Source organism: Coregonus clupeaformis, chromosome 6 (genome assembly GCF_020615455.1).
Source record: "Coregonus clupeaformis isolate EN_2021a chromosome 6, ASM2061545v1, whole genome shotgun sequence".
Classification (NCBI taxonomy): Eukaryota; Metazoa; Chordata; class Actinopteri; order Salmoniformes; family Salmonidae; genus Coregonus; species Coregonus clupeaformis.
This window is the reverse complement of record NC_059197.1, coordinates 45,709,603-45,731,598: the sequence shown is the minus strand read 5'-3', so window position 1 is coordinate 45,731,598 and position 21,996 is coordinate 45,709,603. Positions and strand designations below refer to the sequence as shown.

Here is a 21,996-nt window from a genome sequence, read left to right as displayed (position 1 = left end):
TCTACAATGTAGAAAATAGTAAAAATAAAGAAAAACCCTTGAATGAGTAGGTGTGTCCAAACTTTTGACTGGTACTGTATATATATATTTATATTAATTATTTTTGTATTGTGATTTATCAGGTGTGCAGCATCCCTACTTCCCGCCGCTATGCACACACGCCTACTATTAGACACTTCCTATAATACTATTAGTGTATGTGTAATGTAGTACGGGCAATCAGAGATGTTCGCGACGCCTTTCAAGGAGGAAAGAAAGGAAAACCATATATGAGTTTTCAGAGGCGGTGGGAAATCGGACTTTTCCTCCGACACCGGGCACTTTTATCATACCCCTTCACTTTCACTCTAGTGCTGGGTGATATATGTTGAGGAGACCTAGAGCTGTATTGACGTGTCTTATTTTCCCGGGATTGTCAAACAAGTACAAACGCTCGCGTGATGTAAAACCGTTACTTTGTGAGGATGATCCATCAGGTGAAGCAGTGATTCAAGCCAAAGGGGATGGTTCCTGGCATTAAGCGGCGAGCGAGGCTTGTGCCAAGAAGGGGGAAGACCAAGAATTGAAAGCGGAGTTTAATTTCTCGTTTTTTGGAGCTCTTGTGTGCGGAAGACACCGAAATAAAACTATCTACCCCAAAGCGTCCAGACTGTGTGATAAATCAACAACATAATAGAGTGACAAAGTACAGGTTAAGTCAAAGGAGTTTATCGGAGTGCGGTGGGAAGAGGAACACTGATCAAGACAGCAGCACAGCAGCATAGGTTTTCATGTCTCCTCTCCACATACCTGTAAAGGTAAGTTTATGCTCTCTATATTAATGTATTATTAGATGCTAATGCCAAGTGATTTATTTAGTTTCACCTCACTGAATGACATCGTCGCATGTTTAACACCCCTGGACAAACCTATGATAAAAATATGTTTATGTTTTTTGTTTCTCTGTTTTATATACATGTTATCAATAGCTACGTGCATACTCTATCCCTCCATACATTAGGCTATGTAGGACTATTGTTTCATATTGATAATGGCACGTATTTGTCTGCCACAAAGTGAATGAGGATAACTTTGTATATCAGATAAGACACAGACAGTACAGTATAGGGTGTTACTGATCATATAAAGGATTTACTGGTGTAATAATAACAAACTTTCTGAGCTTGTCAAACATAACTAATTAATGTGACTGAACACTGGGCAGCCTCATTGAGTCATTGGTAGCATATTCTAATTATTGCGCAGAGACGTGATCAAAAACCCACAGCTGAATAAAAAATTATTTATTTGGCCACAGTAACATTTCTGTAGTTATTCCCCATAATCTTTACCAGAATTTCAAGTGTTTAATTGAGTCTTTCTTTTCCCGGTTTTGATTGCCTGTGCCCCGCCCTCTTTCCAAAACCGGCTAGAGTACTGCAGGTAGGAGAATGTCCAAGATCTCACTCAGAAATGCTGAAAGAATGATCTCATTCCGGACCTTTTGGTATGGTTTCCTGGACAAAGAGTAAGCCTATAGTCCTGGACTAAAAATCACTTTCAATGGAAATTCTCCTTAAAGTTGCTCAGGAGGGCCATTCTTGCTCAACCAACATGAAGTTCTCCAGCAAATCAACTGCAATGTCATCTATCCAGAGTGGACAAATAAAACATCTCAGTATCCCCTATGATCTTAATTAAAGCCATTAAGATCCTATTAAATTACTGGAGAGACTATGTCATAATCCTTAAAAATGCCATAATGGCAGCCATCTTGGTCAGGGAGAAATCCAAAACCAGTCTAATTGCAAATTAATGGCAGTAGAGGAAAATAAAAGTAAGTCATGTGATGTATCAGAAATTGTGTAATGGAATTATAGTCAACCTAAAATATTGTCATATAATTATAAATACAGTTTATACAAGTTTTATACCAATTTTCTGTATAAATAGCCTCTAAAATATATTTATACCATGGCATTGTTGGATACTTGTTTCTGATTGGCTTGAAGGGCATGCTAGAGCGTGCATTATTTCCCTATAACCCACAGTATATTAGCACATTAGAATTCAATGGCTATAGTTCATTCCTACCTGTTCTATGTTTGAGCTGCTTTTTAAAGTAAAAGTTGAATTTAAAACATTATTGGCGTTGTTGAATTCGATTTTCATAATGGTGAGCTAGGACTGATAGTTTGGTTAGCTAAACAAGCAAGTCTGTTTGTTTGGTTACCAAGGCAACTACTGTAGCTATCTAGTAAACTTGCTATCTACTTCAGTGGATGTTGAACACGTTTCTACCGGCAAAAGAACACATTTCTAGCGGCAAATGTGCTATGGTATGAAAGGGATAATCAACTTGGCACTCAATGCGTTCTCTGAACACACCTTCCAAGGTCATTCATTATTTTCCATAGAGCGAATAGCCCCTCGTTGATTATCCCTTATGTAAACAGACCATAAATGTCTCAGATTTTGTTTTCTTGGAAAGCTGTGAGTGCTATTATATTATACAATATCACTACTTGTTACATTTACAACTTGTCTAAGTCCTATTGTCAACTGAATTGAGACAGTGTATGGCTGTGGAGATTGACTGCATTGTTTGAATAGAATGTTGGCATATTGGCAGTTAATTTAAATAATTTATGGAATCATTCCTCTAAACTGGCAGGCTAGCTAGCTAACACACATACATACAGTGCAGACATTTTTTTCACATTCATTGTTTTACACAATATCTTATCACAGCACTGGCAAACCAACTCCCTGACCAACATGGCTGACCTTTGGACCATCGTAAGAAGGTTCATGTCCATTCTAGTATTCTAATTCCTAATTCTATGATTGAACACCCCTCCCCATTCCCTCTCTTGGCCCTTAACAGCATATTAGTCATCGGAGAGATCCCTATCATGGCAGGAAAAGAGAGTGAGGATTGTATAAGTGTAGTAATAGTTTAATCTGAAACAACCACAGTCATCCCTGGGTATATTTAAAGTCAAACTGGATGAATTAATCTCAGCCAGGTCTTTAGCAGGGATCAACTGGTTGGAGCTATTTTCAGAGAACATCCCTCCTTCAAAGTCACTCAATGCCAATAACAACGGGCAAGATTTCCCCTGCAAACATGTTGTGTGCATATGCACCTATTCAATAGCAAACACAGATTATTCACTTGCATTGGACTGAACTGAATTAGAATTCCTTGTCTTCTTTGACAAGCCTTCTGAAGATCTTTGTTGGAGGATTTCAAAAAGTGTAATTCATAATTATTTTCTCTTCAAACATGATCCGGACAACTATTTGAGTCTTGGCAAACACTTGACAAGCAAGGCCTTTGGTGTGGCAATCTTACTAATACCTCTCTCATAGCAAAACATCCAGGAAAACACACAGTGAATCCCTCCAACACAAACATTTTTCACAACTGTGTCTCTTACCTACAGTGCATTCGGAAAGTATTCAGACCCCTTGACTTTTTCCACTCTTTGTTAAGTTACAGCCTTATTCTAAAATGGATTAAATAAATAAAAATCCTCATCCATCTACACACAATACCCCCCCACGCGTTGTCTTGGCTGTGTTCCTAGGGTCGTTGTCCTGTTGGAAGGTGAACCTTCGCCCCAGTCTGAGGTCCTGAGCACTCTGGAGCAGGTTTTCATCAAGGATCTTTCTGTACTTTGCTCTGTTCATCTTTCCCTCGATCCTGACTAGTCTCCCAGTCCCTGCCACTGAAATACATCCCCACAGCATGATGCTGCCACCACCATGCTTCACCGTACCGTAGTGCCAGGTTTCTTCCAGACGTGACGCTTGGCATTCAGGCCAAAGAGTTCAATCTTGGTTTCATCAGACCAGAGAATCTTGTTTCTCATGGTCTGAGAGTCCTTTAGGTGCCTTTTGGCTAATTCCAAGCGGGCTGTCATGTGCCTTTTACTGAGGAGTGGCTTCCGTCTGGCCATTCTACAATAAAGGCCTGATTGGTGGAGTGCTGCAGAGATGGTTGTCCTTCTGGAAGGTTCTCCCATCTCCACAGAGGAACTCTGGAGGTCTGTTATAGTGACCATCAGGTTCTTGGTCACCTCCCTGACCAAGGCCCTTCTCCCCCGATTGCTCAGTTTGGCCGGGCGGCCAGCTCTAGGAAGAGTCTTGGTGGTTCCAAACTTCTTCCATTTAAGAATGATGGTGGCCAATGTGTTCTTGGGGACCTTCAATGCTGCAGAAATGTTTTGGTACCCTTCCCCAGATCTGTGCTTCGACACAATCCTGTCTCGGAGCTCTACGGACAATTCCTTCAACCTCATGGCTTGGTTTTTGCTCTGGCATGCACTGTCAACAGTGGGACCTTATGTGTGTGCCTTTCCAAATCATGTCCAATCAGTTGAATTTACCACAGGTGGAGTCCAATCAAGTTGTAGAAACATCTCAAGGATGATCAATGGAAACAGGATGCACCTGAGGTCAATTTCAAGTCTCATAGCAAATGGTCAGAATACTTATGTAAATAAGGTATTTTTTTTATTATTTTTTTATACATTTGCAAAAAATTCTAAAAACCTATTTTCGCTTTGTCATTATGGGGTATTGTGTGTAGATTGATGAGGATGTTTATTTATTTAATCAATTTTAGAATAAGGCTCTAACGTAACAAAATGTGGAAAAAGTCAAGGGGTCTGAATACTTTCCGAATGCATTGTATTTTGAAAATGGCCGTGTAGCGTGATCTTATACATAACCTTGGGAGCTGGGCTGAAGCGGGAGTCTTGCGGGAGAAAGGGTATTGTTTGGCTATTTGGACCATATCAAAGGGAAGAATGGGAATAGGAATTGGTCATGGAATCTGAACGGAGCAACAGGAAGCGTCCCAAACCCTCCCTCTCTGCCCTGAGTGTTCAGGCCCCTGCAGTCTGGAGCTTAAATGCAGATAAGTCCTGTTAGCTTTGAAAGCCGGCATTGCGTTCCTTCCTCAGCCCAGTTCCATCCTTTTTGTAATAGAAACAGCCCCATCTCTTTCAGCAACTTGTCCTCTCTTCGTTCCCCCTAACTCCCTAACTTCAGGAGTGTGAGCCCCCTTCCCCCAAATGCTCAGAGGGAATAGGCTTAATCCCCATTTCCTCCTGGAGCACGGCTCTCCAGCTCCAGGAATTTGGATGTGTTTGCACTGATGAGCTTCCCAGCTCTGTGCAACTGGGTCCCCCGGCAGAATCCAAGAGAGAGCCAGCCAATACCAGCAGGGCACATCTGAATATACAGCACAGTCAAAAACCTGCACACAACAATGTACTCTTGGCTTTGGTCTCTAGATTTTTATAAGCTCAGTGATGTATGGAGACAGAAGTACTGTATGTGTATGTGTCTGATTGGTCTATGTCGGTCTACCTGCATATGATGCAAGTATGTGTCTTTGAATGGCAAGATATGGTGATCTGTATTTTGTGACTGACACTCATTTGTTTTGTCCATTGGAGCAGACACACACAGCTCTGATTTTGACGGTCACTTTTTAGGACTCTCTAAATCCTAAATACACAATAATAGTAGGATATTTGGTTGGGACAGAGAAAGAACTACCATATTCCTCTGAGCAGAGCAGCCTCTACGCTGCTCAGAATTAGCTTTAGCGGTGACAGTGAGAGAACGGGATACCACAATATTACAGACCTCACAGCACACTTAGTGGCCTGTGGAGGAGCAAGACCCTTGAAGCTTTTCAAAGGGCTTTCAGATTTGAAGATGTCACGAGAAAAAGAGACAGAGAGAGAGGGAAAGAGAGAGGGGGGGGGTAATAATGTGTTCACTGTGATTTGATGTTGGGGAGCCCTTTTTTTCTTTCTTTGAGGCAACTGTTGGTGTGTGTGGTTATGTGATTTTATTCCCATGTGCAGGTGTGTATATTGTTGGTGTGTGTAGCTGTGAATATGTTCCTCTGTCTGTCAGGTGACTCAGGACAAGACTGTCTCATGGAAGTGTTTTCCTTGAGTCATCAATCCCAACTCTCCCTCTCACGCACACACATAAATGTGTCTCCTCCCACCGGTCCATGGCCCTGTGTGGTTATGTGATTTTATTCCCATGTGCAGGTGTGTATATTGTTGGTGTGTGTGGCTGTGAATATGTTCCTCTGTCTGTCAGGTGACTCAGGACCAGACTGTCTCATGGAAGTGTTTTCCTTGAGTCATCAATCCCAACTCTCCCTCTCACGCACACACATAAATGTGTCTCCTCCCACGGGTCCATGGCCCCCACTCTTTCCTTGTGACCTCTTCATTGTAAATACCCCGTCTCCCCGTCCTCAGTCCTCCAACTTTCAGCCTCATCTCCCTCCCAATACTGTCCCTCCCTCCCTGACTCCATGCACTGTGTATGACACCTCTCCACCTTTCCTGGCACCTCTGTGCCCATTAACCCCCCACCCTTCTGTCAACACACTGTGTTGTCACCTCCTACAGTACACTACAATACCACACAGACAGACAGACAGACAGACAGACAGACAGACAGACAGACAGACAGACAGACAGACAGACAGACAGACAGACAGACAGACAGACAGACAGACAGACTGACTGACTGACTGACTGACTGACTGACTGACTGACTGACTGACTGACTGACTGACTGACTGACTGACTGACAGACAGACAGACAGACAGACAGACAGACAGACAGACAGACAGACAGACAGACAGACAGACAGACAGACAGACAGACAGACAGACAGACAGACAGACAGACAGACAGACAGACAGACAGACAGGTATTCTCTTCTACAGTACATCTCAGCATCTATAATTAGTCCCGTGCATGGGACTGGAATTTCCCTCCTGGCACGTTGTTTGACTGCCTCTTGGATCCCAGCGCCTCCCCCATTGTCTTTCTTTATGGCCCCATTCTTTACTACAGCCGATGACACTTTTATAGAGCTCCAGGAACTTTGGATGTTGCAGCTTTCCCGGGCCAATTTTCTGGATTTTCTTCCCCCCTTATGGAAGCTCTCTAGGGGATTGATGGCCTTTGTTGGAATCATGACACATCCCAGAAAGGAACAGAACATGGGATAATTTTAGTCTCTTGTCTCTGATTGCTGACATCAAGGTCGATGTCAACTACCCCATCCATGCCGGGCAGTGTCCCTGTTACATCAACTTTTCCCTGGTGACATCGCCACATTGTTTACTTGGTAATTGCTCACATGTAGCATATTACTGAAGAACACAGCTGTTATTTTGTTGGAGCGGCTGTTTGACGTAGTTAACCAGAAGTGCAATTTCTCCGTTTTGGACAGAGGAGCCCCTGAGAGTTGTGGTTGGTCATGAAATAAATAAACAGCATCATTTCATAAAGCAGGCCTACATAGGCCAGCGGATGTTGGCTCTAATTCAACCCGGCTCAAAATAAAAAGCCTGTCCATCACACCCAATTTAAAATCTTATCAAATCACATTTAGTGTTCGTCGTTGACCACAGCAGCACGACTGTGTCCGTCTGCTTCAAATAACTTCAGATGACCAGTCCAGATCATAGATAAAGTGTCTGCTAAGAAATGGCACATATTACATCTATATATTTAGATAACCTTTAAACCAATGAGCTTTTAACCCTTAATCCTCAGAGCCACTGGGTCTACTGTAATTCACCATGACTCAACCAAAATGTATTATCCACTCCTGGTCAGCTGCTAGACAGAGATTATTGTCTCTGACTAGAATCCTGAGGGTCATACTGATTTAGCGGTTGAGACATCTGAGTGTTCAGCTCATTAATTGAGCGCCAAGATAACAAAAGATCAACTGTTGCAAGGCAGGACCATGTACAACAGAGACCACATACCATGTTCCCTACATTCAGTAGCCTAAACACCACCACTGGACCGGATCTCTTTAGACTTTTACCCTTACGTCTCTTAACCAAACACTTTCAGTTTATTGTATGTGCCTGTAGGAGTTTGTGTATGTGTGTTAATGTGTGTTCCACATGCGCGTGCCGCCTCCCTACCCAGCGTTTTCCATTATGATCAGGGTCTTGTCCAGCCCTCCCTCCCCACTCCCTCCCTGACACAAAAGAAGCCCTTTGTTGTCTGAGAGAATAAGGAGGTGGCAGGAGAGAAGAGTCTGGGCTGTGGCCCACTGTATGGGCTGCTGGGCCTCTCTGACCCAGGGGAAACATGCTGGTCCTCTAACAATTGCCGCTGCACGCTCTGCCTCTGGATGGACAATGGAGCAGCCTCCCTGTCGCTGACGCACCCCCCTGTTGTTGTGGTCCCCAGCGGTCATCGTCCCTCCCTCTCTCTGTGTATTTATTTGGTATTATTAAGGTTATTATTATTAATGTTTTGTCCCCCCCATCCACCCTTCCTCCAAAACTGACCCCCTCTGTGACGGTATCAACTGTTGAACATCCCAAGGTTGCCCCCCTCTCCCTCCTTCCCCACACGCATACTTGTATGTTCAAGAGTACAGTGTGTGTGTGTGTGTGTGTGTGTGTCTGTGTGTGTGTGTCTGTGTGCGTTCAATTGTTCAGTAGGTTGACCGTTTCTCTCTTCACATCTTTGACACAGATTCCAGGGAAGTTTGATGAGGTCATAAACACTAATCCAAAAACGCATACGGAATATGGAAGCGCTGTGAATTTGCATATATAAAACAACAATCTCAGGAATCCAAGGTTACGAAATGATTTTCCCAGGATCACTCTGTATGTTTTTGGGAGATTTTGGGATTGTGACATCATTAATCTCAAGTTAGTAGAGCTATAAACTGTCAGCTCAGATCGTGGAGCTGAGGAACCTATGGCAGTGGATGACCCGCAGACGGTTCAGAATGTCCAAATATCTTTTATAGTAAAACCAGCTTATCAGTTACATTTTTGTATTATTGTGTCTCCTCACTGTTAGCTAGTAAAGTTAGCTAGCTAGCTTGCTGGATAGCCAATAATTGTTATTTACATCTGTTTGGAATCCTATCTTGCGTCATGCCTATAATTCTGAGATGGGACCAGTCGGCCGGCCAGATGGGACCAGTCGGCTGGCCAGTCGGCTGGCTGTATGGAATTGTTATTAGGAATCATGCAAATGTTAATAATCATGCAATTGTTAAAAGGAAGCATGTGGTTGTTAATAATCATGCAATTGTTAATAGGAATCAACAATGTCAAGTCATGGCTCGACTGACGTCTGCATGGTTCTGTGGATTGGATCAATGAGTTCAACAGCATAACAGACACTTGATCAATGAGTTCAACAGCCTAAAGACACTTGCATTAGATAATGAAGTGCATAGCATGATAGTTAAGCTGACTTCAGAAAATTCACTTTAGAATGGATGTCAGGAATTAGAACACAAAGTGATTGTTATTGAATTTTACGTAAATGATTAGACTCATGGTGGTTTTGATTAGAGTCATATAACTTTTTGTTTTAACTAGGAATGGAGCTTTATCTATACTTATCCCTTAATCCATTTTATTATGGCCTTAATGAGCCACATTAAGGTTTGTTTTTTAGTAACTGTTTTATGGAAAAGGAACACATCCGTTGCTAAAACTGTACATTCCTATAGAAAAGTACAGGCTGAGCCTGAACTAAGTAATAAATATACAACTCAAGCCTAAAGTCAGTGAAAAATGCACATCTAGTGCAATTTTATAGGCATACACCAACACAATCACACACAGACACACAGAACACACACAGAGCACACACGCACATGCACATACACACACACTCTGAAGCAGCTGTCCAGCTGTTCTCTCCCGTATTTGGGTTCTGTCAGCGCAAAGTTTGATTTCCATCCGTCGGCTGTGTCAGATAGCATAGCTGAGCTGAAAGAGCTCTTGGATGCACCTGGATCAGCAGCATGAGCGATGCGACCAAAATGTGCCAAATTACAGGGCCTGAAGAGGCCTCTCACAGCCTATCCTTCATAATGATAAAGTTACATGTACCATGTACCAGGAACATGGTGGAGTGCTCAGAGAACAGTAAAGTACACACTGTTGTACAAGGGGGCTTGGGGGTGGCTGCTATGCTTCAGCAGTCTCTCTAACCTCACTGTAACCTCAGAGTTAACCAGATGTTGGCCCATTTCCTCCCCTCTCTTTCAAACAACCCAACAACTTGCACCCCCCTCCCTCCCCCACACACACTACCCCACCCCAACAGACAAACACTATTAGAAACTACACTTAAGAGGTTTTGTGGGGGAAGCAAAGTTCATTCTTACCACAATCCTGTTTCTGGAATTCAGGAATTTCACAGCAAACAAGCGGTGGAGCCAAGAAAGTATATATGGGGTAGACAAGCAGGGCCGAGTGGTGTTCTGAAGTCTTTATCGTAGCGCTTACAGGAAGAGGCTTTTAATTAGGTAATACAGTACTGGAAACAGGCTCTGGAAATAAAATGGGGGAGTTGTGGTGAGATATGGCTTGCTCCAAGGCAATTTCTACATTTCTTATGGCTGCAAAAAGTCCAGAACAGATCATTAAACTTGGCTAATGAAGTAACGTTTGACTTCCATCACCGACATTAAGCATTATGATAGATGGAGAGAGGTCTCTGTGGCCTGCGTCATGCCAACACAAACACAAAGACACAGTTCTTTGTTCCCAATATTGAGGCTTTCAATTTGAACTACTACACAACCCACAGAAAGGTCTTCAGTTGGAGGACAATGACAGATTAGAGGGATTGCTTAATTCCCAGTATATGAAGCAATTTCCTTGCTCTGTCATGCTGTGGAATTCTTGGCAAAACAAGAAAGTTAGAAGATTTCTAACAGAAATGTCAAATTTTGGTGTCAAGAACATTTCCCTCCGATACTGGACTTGGAGTACCCTAATCGATCCCACTCGCCGTACTTCCTTGATTATGTTTTGGCTGTGGAGGTTTTTTAGGAGAGTCTTTATGATGTAGGACAACCCTGCTGTCTGCAGCTGTCTCGCGAGGGTCCATGGCCCCCACTCCTTGTCCCAGTCTGAACCTCTCCTTGTCCCAGTCTGTAATCCCCACATGTTTTAGGATGACTTCCATCATTCCTGTTCCCAAGAACTCTAAGGCTTCAAGCCATAACAACTAATGCCCTGCACTCACATCTGCAATCATGAAGTGCTTTGAAAAGCTTGTTATGGCACACATCAACTCTAGACCCACCATTTGCATACCGTCCCAATAGATTCATAGACGACACAATCTCAATTGCACTCCACACTGCCCTCAGCCACCTAGATACAGTAAGAGGAATACCTACAGTATGTGAGAATGCTGTTCATTGACTACAGCTCAGCGTTCAACACCATTGTCCCCTCCAAGCTCGTCACCAAGCTTAGGACCCTGACACTGAACACCTCCCTCCGCAACTGGATTCTGGCCTTCCTGACGGGCCGACCCCAGGTAGTGAGGGTAGGCAACATCACCTTCGCCACGCTGACCCTCAACACGGGGGCCCCACAGGGGTGTGTGCTTAGTCCCCTCCTGTACTCTCTGTTCACGACTCCAACACCATCATCAAGTTTGCTGACAACACGATGGTGGTAGGCCTGATCACCGGTGATGATGAGACAGCCTACAGGGAGGAGGTCAGTGACCTGGCAATGTGGTGCCGGGACAAACTCTCCCTTAACGTCAGTAAGACAAAGGACCTGATCGTGGACTACAGGAAACTGGGGGGCGAGCACGCCGCCATCCACATTGACGGGGCCTTTGTCTTACTGACGTTAAGGGAGAGTTTGTCCCGGCACCACATTGCCAGGTCACTGACCTCCTCCCTGTAGGCTGTCTCATCATTTTTTTTTTTTTGCTCTGTCTCTAATCTATCTGAGTTGCAATGGTGCCGGAGAAGATGGCTGCCGTTTTACAGCCCTCTAACCAATTGTACTATTATGTGTGCTTTTTCGCGTTATTTGTAATTTATTCTGTACATAATGTTTCTGCCACCGTCTCTTATGACCAAAAAGAGCTTCTGGATGTCAGGACAACGATTACTCACCTCGTATTGGACGAAGATTTTTTTCTTCAATGAGTCGGATGCGAAGGATATTCTACAGACACCCGACTAGGCCCAAATCCCCATCATTCGCATGAGAAAGAGACGGAGATATCGTGGACGTAAGTCGGGGTGCCTTGTAAGGATCCGACGGCGAGCGAGTAAACTGCCTCTTCCATCGATCCTATTAGCCAATGTTCAATCATTTGAGAACAAATTGGATGACCTAAGACTAAGGTTATCCTACCAACGGGACATTAAAAACTGTAATATCTTATGTTTCACGAGTCGTGGCTGAACGACGACATGGATAACATACAGCTAGCGGGCTATACGCTACATCGGCAGGATAGAACGGCTGACTCCGGTAAGACAAGGGGTGGCGGTCTGTGTATATTTGTAAACAACAGCTGGTGCATAAAATCTAATACTAAGGAAGTTTCGAGGTTTTGCTCACCTGAGGTAGAGTATCTCATGATAAGCTGTAGACCACACTATTTAATAATAATAATAATAATAATAAAATGCCATTTAGCAGACGCTTTTATCCAAAGCGACTTACAGTCATGCGTGCATACATTCTTTTTTTTGTGTATGGGTGGTCCCGGGGATCAAACCCACTACCTTGGCGTTACAAGCGCCGTGCTCTACCAGCTGAGCTACAGAGGACCACAAGAGTTTCCAAGAGAGTTTTCATCTATATATTTTTGTAGCTGTCTACCTACCCCCACAAACTGATGCTGGCACTAAGATTGCACTCAATGAGCTGTATAAGGCCATAAGCAGACAGGAAAACGCTCATCCAGAGGCAGCGCTCCTAGTGGCCAGGGACTTTAATGCAGGGAAACTTAAATCCGTTCTGCCTAATTTCTATCAGCATGTTAAATGTGCAACCAGAGGGAAAAAAATTCTAGACCACCTTTACTCCACACACAGAGACGCATACAAAGCTCTCCCTCGCCCTCCATTTGGCAAATCTGACCATAACTCTATCCTCCTGATTCCTGCGTATAAGCAAAATCTAATGCAGGAAGCACCAGTGACTCGGTTAATAAAAAAGTGGTCAGATGACGCAGATGCTAAGCTACAGGACTGTTTTGCTAGCACAGACTGGAATATGTTCCGGGATTCTTCAGATAGCATTGAGGAGTACACCACATCAGTCACCAGCTTCATCAATAAGTGCATCGATGACGTCGTCCCCACAGTGACCGTACGTACATACCCCAACCAGAAGCCATGGATTACAGGCAACATCCGCAATGAGCTAAAGGGTAGAGATGCCGCTTTCAAGGAGCGGGACTCTAACCTGGAAGCTTATAAGAAATCCCGCTATGTTTTCCGATGAACCATCAAACAGGCAAAGAGTCAATACAGGACTAAGATTGAATCGTACTACACCGGCTCTGATGCTCGTCAGATGTGGCAGGGCCTGAAAACTATTACAGACTACAAAGGGAAGCACAGCCGCAAACTGCCCAGTGACACAAGCCTACCAGACGAGCTAAATCACTTCTATGCTCGCTTCGAGGCAAGCAACACTGAAGTATGCATGAGAGCATCAGCTGTTCCGGATGACTATGTGATCACGCTCTCGTAGCCGATGTGAGTAAGACTTTTAAGCAGGTCAACATTCACAAGGCCGCAGGGCCAGACGGATTACCAGGACATGTACCCCGAGCATGTGCTGACCAACTGGCAACATGTCCCTGACTGAGTCTGTAATACCAACAAGTTTCAAGCAGACCACCATAGTCCCTGTGCCCAAGGACACTAAGATAACCTGCCTAAATGACTACCGACCCATAGCACTCACCTCTGTAGCCATGAAGTGGTTTGAAAGGCTGGTCATGGCTCACATCAACACCATTATCCCAGAAACCCTAGACCCACTCCAATTTGCATACCGCCCCAACAGATCCACAGATGATGCAATCTCTATTGCACTCCACACTGCCCTTTCCCACCTGGACAAGAGGAACACCTACGTGAGAATGCTATTCTTTGACTACAGCTCAGCGTTCAACACCATAGTGCCCTCAAAGCTCATCACTAAGCTAAGGATCCTGGGAATAAACACCTCCCTCTGCAACTGGATCCCGGACTTCCTGACGGGCCGCCCCCAGGTGGTAAGGGTAGGTAACAACACGTCTGCCACGCTGATCCTCAACACGGGGGCCCCTCAGGGGTGCGTGCTCAGTCCCCTCCTGTACTCCCTGTTCACCCATGACTGCATGGCCAGGCACGACTCCAACACCATCATTAAGTTTGCCGACGACACAACAATGGTAGGACTGATCACCGACAACGATGAGACCATGTGGTGCCAGGACAACAACCTCTCCCTCAACGTGATCAAGACAAAGGAGATGATTGTGGACTACAGGAAAAAAAAGAGGACTGAGCACGGCCCAATTCTCATCGACGGGGCTGTAGTGGAACAGGTTGAGAGCTTCAAGTTCCTTGGTGTCCACATCACCAACAAACTATCATGGTCGAAACACACCAAGACAGTCGTGAAGAGGGCACAACAAAACCTATTCCCCCTCAGGAGACTGAAAAGATTTGGCATGGGTCCTCAGATCCTCAAAAAGTTATACAGCTGCACCATCGAGAGCATCCTGACTGGTTGCATCACCGCCTGTTATGGCAACTGCTTGGCCTCCGACCGCAAGGCACTACGTGCGTACGGCCCAGTACATCACTGGGGTCAAGCTTCCTGCCATCCAGGACCTCTATACCAGGCAGTGTCAGAGGAAGGCCCTAAAAATTGTCAAAGACTCAAGCCACCCTAGTCATAGACTGTTCTCTCTGCTACCGCACGGCAAGCGGTACCGGAGCGCCAAGTCTAGGTCCAAAAGGCATCTCAACAGCTTCTATCCCCAAGCCATAAGACTCCTGAACAGCTAATAATGCCTATCCGGACTATTTGCACTGCCCCCCCACCCCATCCCCCTCTTTTACGCTGCTGCTACTCTGTTTACTATTTATGCATAGTCACTTTAACTCTACCCACATGTACATATTACCTCAATTACCTCAACTAGCCGGTTCCCCCCGCACATTGACTCTGTACCGGTACCCCCCTGTATATAGCCTCCCTACTGCTATTTTATTTTACTGCTGCTCTATTTATTAATTTTTCTTAAAAAACTGCATTGTTTGTTAAGGGCTTGTAAGTAAGCATTTCACTGTAAAGTCCACACCTGTTGTATTCGGCGCATGTGGCAAATACAATTTGATTTGGTTTGATTTGATTTGATTTGAAGCGCACTCACAGGACTCTACACACTCACGCACACTGACACTCCTACACACACACATAACATGCACACACATTTATACTGACTCTACACACACGCACACAGACTCACATACAATCTTCATTTACGGTGCTGCTACTCTGTTTATCATACATCCTGATGCCTAGTCACCTTACCCCTATACATATCTACCTCTATCACTCCAGTAACGCTGAACATTGTAAATATGGTATTGGAACTGACCCTGTATCATAGCTTCTTATTTTCATGTGTTCATCTTATTAGTTAGTTTTATTTCTTGTGTTTTTGTTCTACCTTATGTTATTTTTAGTACTACATTGTTATTGATTACTGCGTTGTTGCGTTTAGAGCGTGCAAGAAAGGCATTTCACTGTACTTGTGCATGTGACATTAAAACTTGAAACTTGAACGTTGCTCCTAAAGACTTCCTGTCCGCCAGTGCCACAACCCCCTGCCTCCACAGCACATACTCAACACACTGCTATAGAACCAGAGAAGAGCACATTCTTGTCTCACAGCCAAACATTACACATGTTCTGTATTCTCATCTTTTTCTGTGTGTGGAGAAAGAGAAAATAATTATTCCATGCGGCTGTGTATGCCCTCCTCCTCCCCTCCTATTTCCCAAACAGCATCTCTCGTGTTTCAGCCTTTTAATTGCTTGGGCTCCAAGTTCTGCTGAACATTTTTTCCTTCTCCCTTTCTACGCTTTCCTCTTTGAGTTAAAGGAGCGGAAGGCACTTCGGCGATGATAAAGTTTGCTTTTGGCTTCGCTCTGTCTAAACCAAAGGGACTGGGCTTCACTGGACTGGAATCGTAGCCTGAGAAAGGCCTTTTTGAATTAGAAGCTCTTGCAACTCTGGTACTTTCTCAGGTATTATTTCTGTGTCTTTGTTTAAGAGGCCTCAGCAGTGACACCCAACCAGTAGAGAGAATATATCCATGGAACATCCACTGTGTCTGGTGTACAAGTGGTTTAAAACAGCCACCTGAAAGCGGTGAATGGTGAAAGAACCTAAAATCTTTGAAAAGATAGAAATTGCCTGATGTCATGCCCTAATTCTCTGCTAGAGCACATTGCAGAGTTATATTCCCATCAAAATGAGAGTACACTGTAAATGGGGGTCCAGTTCAGATTTTAAAAAAAGTATTTTTGCAGAAATAATCATACTTTCATTGCAGTGCTGTCTGTCCTACAGTATGTCCTATGTTGCACAATAACAACTGTATTTTGCTCATTTCTTTCAGTGTTGTGATGTTTCGGTTGATTGTCCTTTGCAGGTTTCCACTTCGTGTGACACCATCACACCATGCCTGAGGGGGCGGGCCGAGGCAGCCAGAGAAAGCCCAGCAACCAAGGTCAGAGGTCAACACTGATACTGTCACACCTGTGACACTATTGTTGAGTATTCTATTCAACTTCAGATGTTTTAATATACTCTATGTCAATGTGAAAATGAATGTACCTACTGTAAATTCATATTTTCAATGCGTTTATCTTGTTTTGTTACCTCTGCTGCGGAGGATAAGTTCATTAGAGTTACCAGCCTCAGAAATTGCAGCCCAAATAAATGCTTCACAGAGTTCAAGTAACAGACACATCTCAACATCAACTGTTCAGAGGAGACTGTGTGAATCAGGCCTTCATGGTCGAATTGCTGCAAAGAAACCACTACTAAAGGACACCAATAAGAAGAAGAGACTTACTTGGTCCAAGAAACACGAGCAATGGACATTAGACCGGTGGAAATGTGTCCTTTGATCTGGAGATTTTGGGTTCCAACCGCCGTGTCTTTGTGAGACGCGGTGTGGGTGAACGGATGATCTCCGCATGTGTATTTCCAACTGTAAAGCATGGAGGAGGGGGTGTTATGGTGTGGGGGTGCTTTGCTGGTGATACTGTCATTGATTTATTTAGAATTCAAGGCACACTTAACCATCATGACTACCACAGCATTCTGCAGCGATACGCCATCCCATCTGGTTTGGGCTTAGTGGGACAATCATTTGTTTTTCAACAGGACAATGACCCAACACACCTCCAGGCTGTGAAAGGGCTATTTTACCAAGAAGGAGAGTGATGGAGTGCTGCATCAGATGACCTGGCCTCCACAATTCCCCGATCTCAACCAAATTGAGATGGTTTGGGATGAGTCGAACCGCAGAGTGAAGGAAAAGCAGCCAACAAGTGCTCAGCATATGTGGGAACTCCTTCAAGACTGTTGGAAAAGCATTCCAGGTGAAGCTAGTTGAGAGAATGCCAAGAGTGTGCAAAGCTGTCATCAAGGCAAATGGTGGCTATTTGAAGAATCTCAAATATAAAATATATTTTGATTGTTTAACACTTTTTTGGTTACTACATGATTCCATATGTGTTATTTCATAGTTGATGTCTTCACTATTATTCTACAATGTAGAAAATAGTAAAAATAAAGAAAAACCCTTGAATGAGTAGGTGTTCTAAAACTTTTGACCGGTAGTGTAGTTAAAGATGCACTCCGGGATCATAAGCACAGTAAATTTGTAACATATTGCACTAATTGGATTCATATCATATCACACAAAATGGATGACGTAGTACACAATTGGATGACATGGTACACAAAAAATGTGGACCCTACTGGCTGAAATCAAAACTACTGGCTGAAATTTATACAAAAGTTTGAGAGTGCATCTTTAATGATAGAGACTGAAATAACTGAGTAATGAGCTAGCATTATGAAGAGACACCAAGGTTGATTTTTGGTGTAACATTGGAGTTCTTGTTAAGGGTATAGAATTAGAGTGAATGTTCTGTATACTGAATGTTTTGTGGCTGCTCGCAAAGTATAATGTTGAACAATGTTTAGGGGTAAAAAGAAATCTGCACATATATGATTAGACATAAAAAATAGGCTACAGAGCACGCCCAAGATAAGGGTGTCCGGTTAGCATAGAAATGACATGTCCAAATTGTCAAATTGACTAGGGGGAAGTGGTGAGACTATGGGAGGGCACTGAGCGTGACTATATTTAGGACTTAGTTTGTCCCCCTCCCACCCCCCAGTTTTTCCCAACAAAGAGAGTGCTTATATTAACGGAGTCAATCATGACAGAAAATGTTGTGGAACTGCACAGACAATTTGGATTGTTTAAGGGTGTTCACTTCTTATTGGAAAGGCCTCTGTAAACATAGTGTCACGAGTTGCTAAGCCAGAACCCAGAAGCAGACCAGGACAAGGTAAGTTGAAACGAAGGTGAGTGTTTATTACAAATTCAAGAGTGATGCTGAATAATCCAGGGAACAGAGCGGGCGGCGTTGATTAGTTGTTGGGGGTGCAGTGGTTGATCCCATCCCTGGGTCGGCAGCCGCCCGACCACCAGGCAGAGGTTGGATGAAGGTTCCGGACGGGTGACTGCAGATGGAACAAAACGGGGGTAAGTAAGCAACAAACCAACACGGTGCAAAAACAACAAAACTAACGCTAGGCTCTAAGACTGATACTCTGGTAAACCTACTGTTCATGGCTAACGATCCGGCAGGGACTGGATGTTAGGCCAGAGCCTAAGAAGGGTGATGATCAGGACCAGGTGTGCAGATTGCTGATGGGATGCAGGTGCGGAAATCAAGAGAGCTCCCCGGAGCGTTCCCGAACCCTCGGGAAACTGGAGATCACGAACAGAAAAACTAGTCACCAGACAGGACCCGACTCAGACTGCCGGGATCGTTACAGTACCCCCCTCCGACCAGACGCCACCGGGCGGACTCCCCGGAGCGCCAGGATGGAGGCGGTAGAAGTCACTGATGAGGTCAGCATCTAGGACCTGTCGCCGCGGAATCCAACTCCTCTCTTCAGGACCATACCCCTCCCAGTCCACGAGATACTGGAAACCCCGGCCCCCGCCGTCTGGAATCCATGATGCGACGCACCGTGTAGGCAGGACCACCTCCGATCATCCGAGGAGGAGGAGGAGGAGGCGGAGGAGGCAACAGAGGACTGAGGAAGACAGGCTTGAGGCAGGAGACATGAAAGGTGGGATGGACTCTGAGCGTCCCTCGGTAGTTTGAGTCGAACTGCCACTGGATTGATCACCTTCTCCACCACAAACGGACCAATGAACTTCGGTAACAACTTCCTAGACTCAGTCCGTAACGGAAGATCCCGTGTGGCCAACCAAACCCCTATCTCCGATGGTATAGGTGGGAGCGGGGATCCGGCGACGATTCGCCTGGAGCTGATACCGGTCCGAAACTCTAAGGAGTGCCTTTCTGGCCCGATGCCAGGTCCGGTGGCAACGACGAATATGGGCCTGAACAGAAGGCACTGAGAGCTCCTTCTCCTGAGAAGGGAACAGGGGAGGTTGGTAGCCATACAGGCACTGGAAGGGAGACATCCCAGTGGCAGATGTAGGGAGAGTATTGTGGGCATACTCAACCCAAGGCAACTGAGAGACCCAGGAGGTGGGGTTGGAAGAGACCAGACAGCGTAGCGTGGATTCCATCTTCTGGTTGGCTCTCTCCGCCTGACCATTGGATTGGGGGTGAAAACCAGATGTGAGACTGACTGTAGCTCCAATGGCCAAACAGAAGGACTTCCAGACAGCAGAGGTAAACTGAGGGCCACGGTCGGAAACGATATCACTGGGCAAACCGTGGACCCTGAAAACCTCCCTAACCAGGATCTCGGACGTCTCCGAGGCAGAGGGAAGCTTGGCAATTGGCACAAAGTGGGCGAACTTGCTGAATCTGTCCACGATAGTCAGAACGACCGTGTTCCCCTCAGAAGCGGGCAACCCAGTGACGAAGTCCAGGGCCAGATGCGACCATGGTCGCCGGGAATAGGAAGGGGGTGAAGTAGTCCAGAGCTGGGCCGATTGGTACTCTTATTCTGCGCACACACTGGACAGGCAGCAACAAAACCCCCGAGTATCCTCGGCCATGGCAGGCCACCAAAAAGCGTCTGCGAAGAAACGCCATTGTCCGAGCCACGCCAGGGTGACAAGCCATCTTGCTGGCGTGGGACCATTTGAGGACAGCAGGACGAACCGACTCAGGCACAAACAACCGACCGGGTGGACCGTTACCGGGACCGGGCTGAGTCCGAAGGGCCGCCAGCACCTCCTCCTCAATCTTCCACATAACTGCTCCCCACGACGCAGTTCCGGGGGAGAATTGTCTCGGTCTTGGACCCACTCTCCTCCGTCTTGGAGAACATCCGGGACAAGGCGTCCGCCTTGCCGTTCTTAGATCCAGGTCGGAACGTCAGGAAAACTTGAATCGTCCGAAAAACAACGCCCACCTGGCCTGACGGGAGTTGAGACGTTTAGCCGATTGCACGTAAGCAAGATTCTTGTGGTCAGTCCAGACAATAAACGGTTGCTCCGCCCCCTCCAACCAGTGGCGCCACTCCTCCAAGGCAAGTTTCACCGCGAGAAGCTCCCGGTTACCCACATCGTAATTCCTCTCCGCAGGCGAAAGGCGACGAGAGTAGTAGGCGCAGGGATGGAGTTTACTGTCCGTGGAGCATCGCTGCGACAGGATGGCGCCAACTCCCACATCAGACGCGTCCACTTCAACGACGAACTGACGGGCCGTGTCCGGTTGAGAGAGAATCGGTGCGTTGGTGAATCGCCTCTTCAAATCCAGAAACGCTCGATCCGCCTCCGGATTCCACTTGAAGGTCCTGATACTGGAAGTCAAGGCAGTTAACGGAGCGGCCACACGGCTGTAATCCCGGATGAATCTGCGGTAGAAATTCGCAAACCCCAAAAATCTCTGGAGCTGCAATCTCGTACCGGGCTGGGCCCATTCCAGAACCGCTCTAACCTTCTCCTGGTCCATCCTAATCTCTCCCCTGGAGATGATGTACCCGAGAAAGGATGTCGTGTGGGCGTGAAACTCGCACTTCTCGGCCTTCACGAACAGGCGATTCTCCAACAATCGCTGCAGAACCTGCCGGACATGCTGGACGTGGTCGGAAGGTTCCTTCGAGAAGATCAGAATGTCATCCAGGTAAACAAACACAAAGAGACCGATCATATCTCTCAGGACGTCGTTCACCATACTCTGGAATACCGCTGGAGCATTGGTCAGTCCAAACGGCATCACCTGATACTCGGTGACCCATCGGTGTATTGAAACCCGTCAACCACTCGTCCCCCTCTCTGATCCGGACCATGTGATACGCATTGCGTAGGTCTAGCTTGGTGAACACCGTAGCACCCTGTAAGGAGTCGAAGGCAGAACTCATCAAGGGCAGGGGATACTTGTTCTTGACCGTGATGTCATTCAACCCCCGATAATCAATACACGGTCGAAGAGAGCCATCCTTCTTACCCACAAAGAAGAATCCTGCCCCCAGGGGTGATGACGAGGGACTAACGAGACCAGCAGCTAGGGACTCCTTGATGTAGGTCTCCAAAGCCTCACGTTCAGGTCGGGAGATACTGTATAACCTTCCCTTGGGGTAGACAGCTCCAGGGAACAGGTTGATGGCACAATCATATGGTCGGTGGGGAGGGAGTGACAGAGCCTTCTGCTTACTGAAAACTTCCCCCAAATCGTGATATGTCTCGGGAACCAGGGACAAATCTGGGGGTTTAGCCTCAATCACCTGACTGGGAACCGAATGGGGGCAGGCAGTCTTGAGACAGTTAGCATGACAATCAAGGCTCCAACTCGTTACCTTGCCCGTCACCCAATCGAACGTGGGATTGTGTTCCTTCAGCCAGGGGTATCCAAGGACCAGAGGAACATGGGAAGACGGCAGAATG

At 45.7% G+C, this 21,996-nt stretch overlaps 1 protein-coding gene across 1 annotated transcript in view; it reads left to right on the top strand.

Moving 5' to 3' along the window:
- The first annotated feature begins 314 nt into the window (after positions 1–314).
- LOC121567442 (serine/arginine repetitive matrix protein 2-like) overlaps positions 315–21,996 on the top strand; it is a 65,120-nt gene continuing 43,438 nt past the window's right edge. The window contains exons 1-2 of the mRNA XM_045220839.1: positions 315–797; positions 16,525–16,602. Of these exons, the coding sequence (XP_045076774.1) occupies positions 16,554–16,602 (49 nt within the window). The 5' untranslated portion in view covers positions 315–797; positions 16,525–16,553. The remainder of the gene's footprint in view (positions 798–16,524; positions 16,603–21,996) is intronic.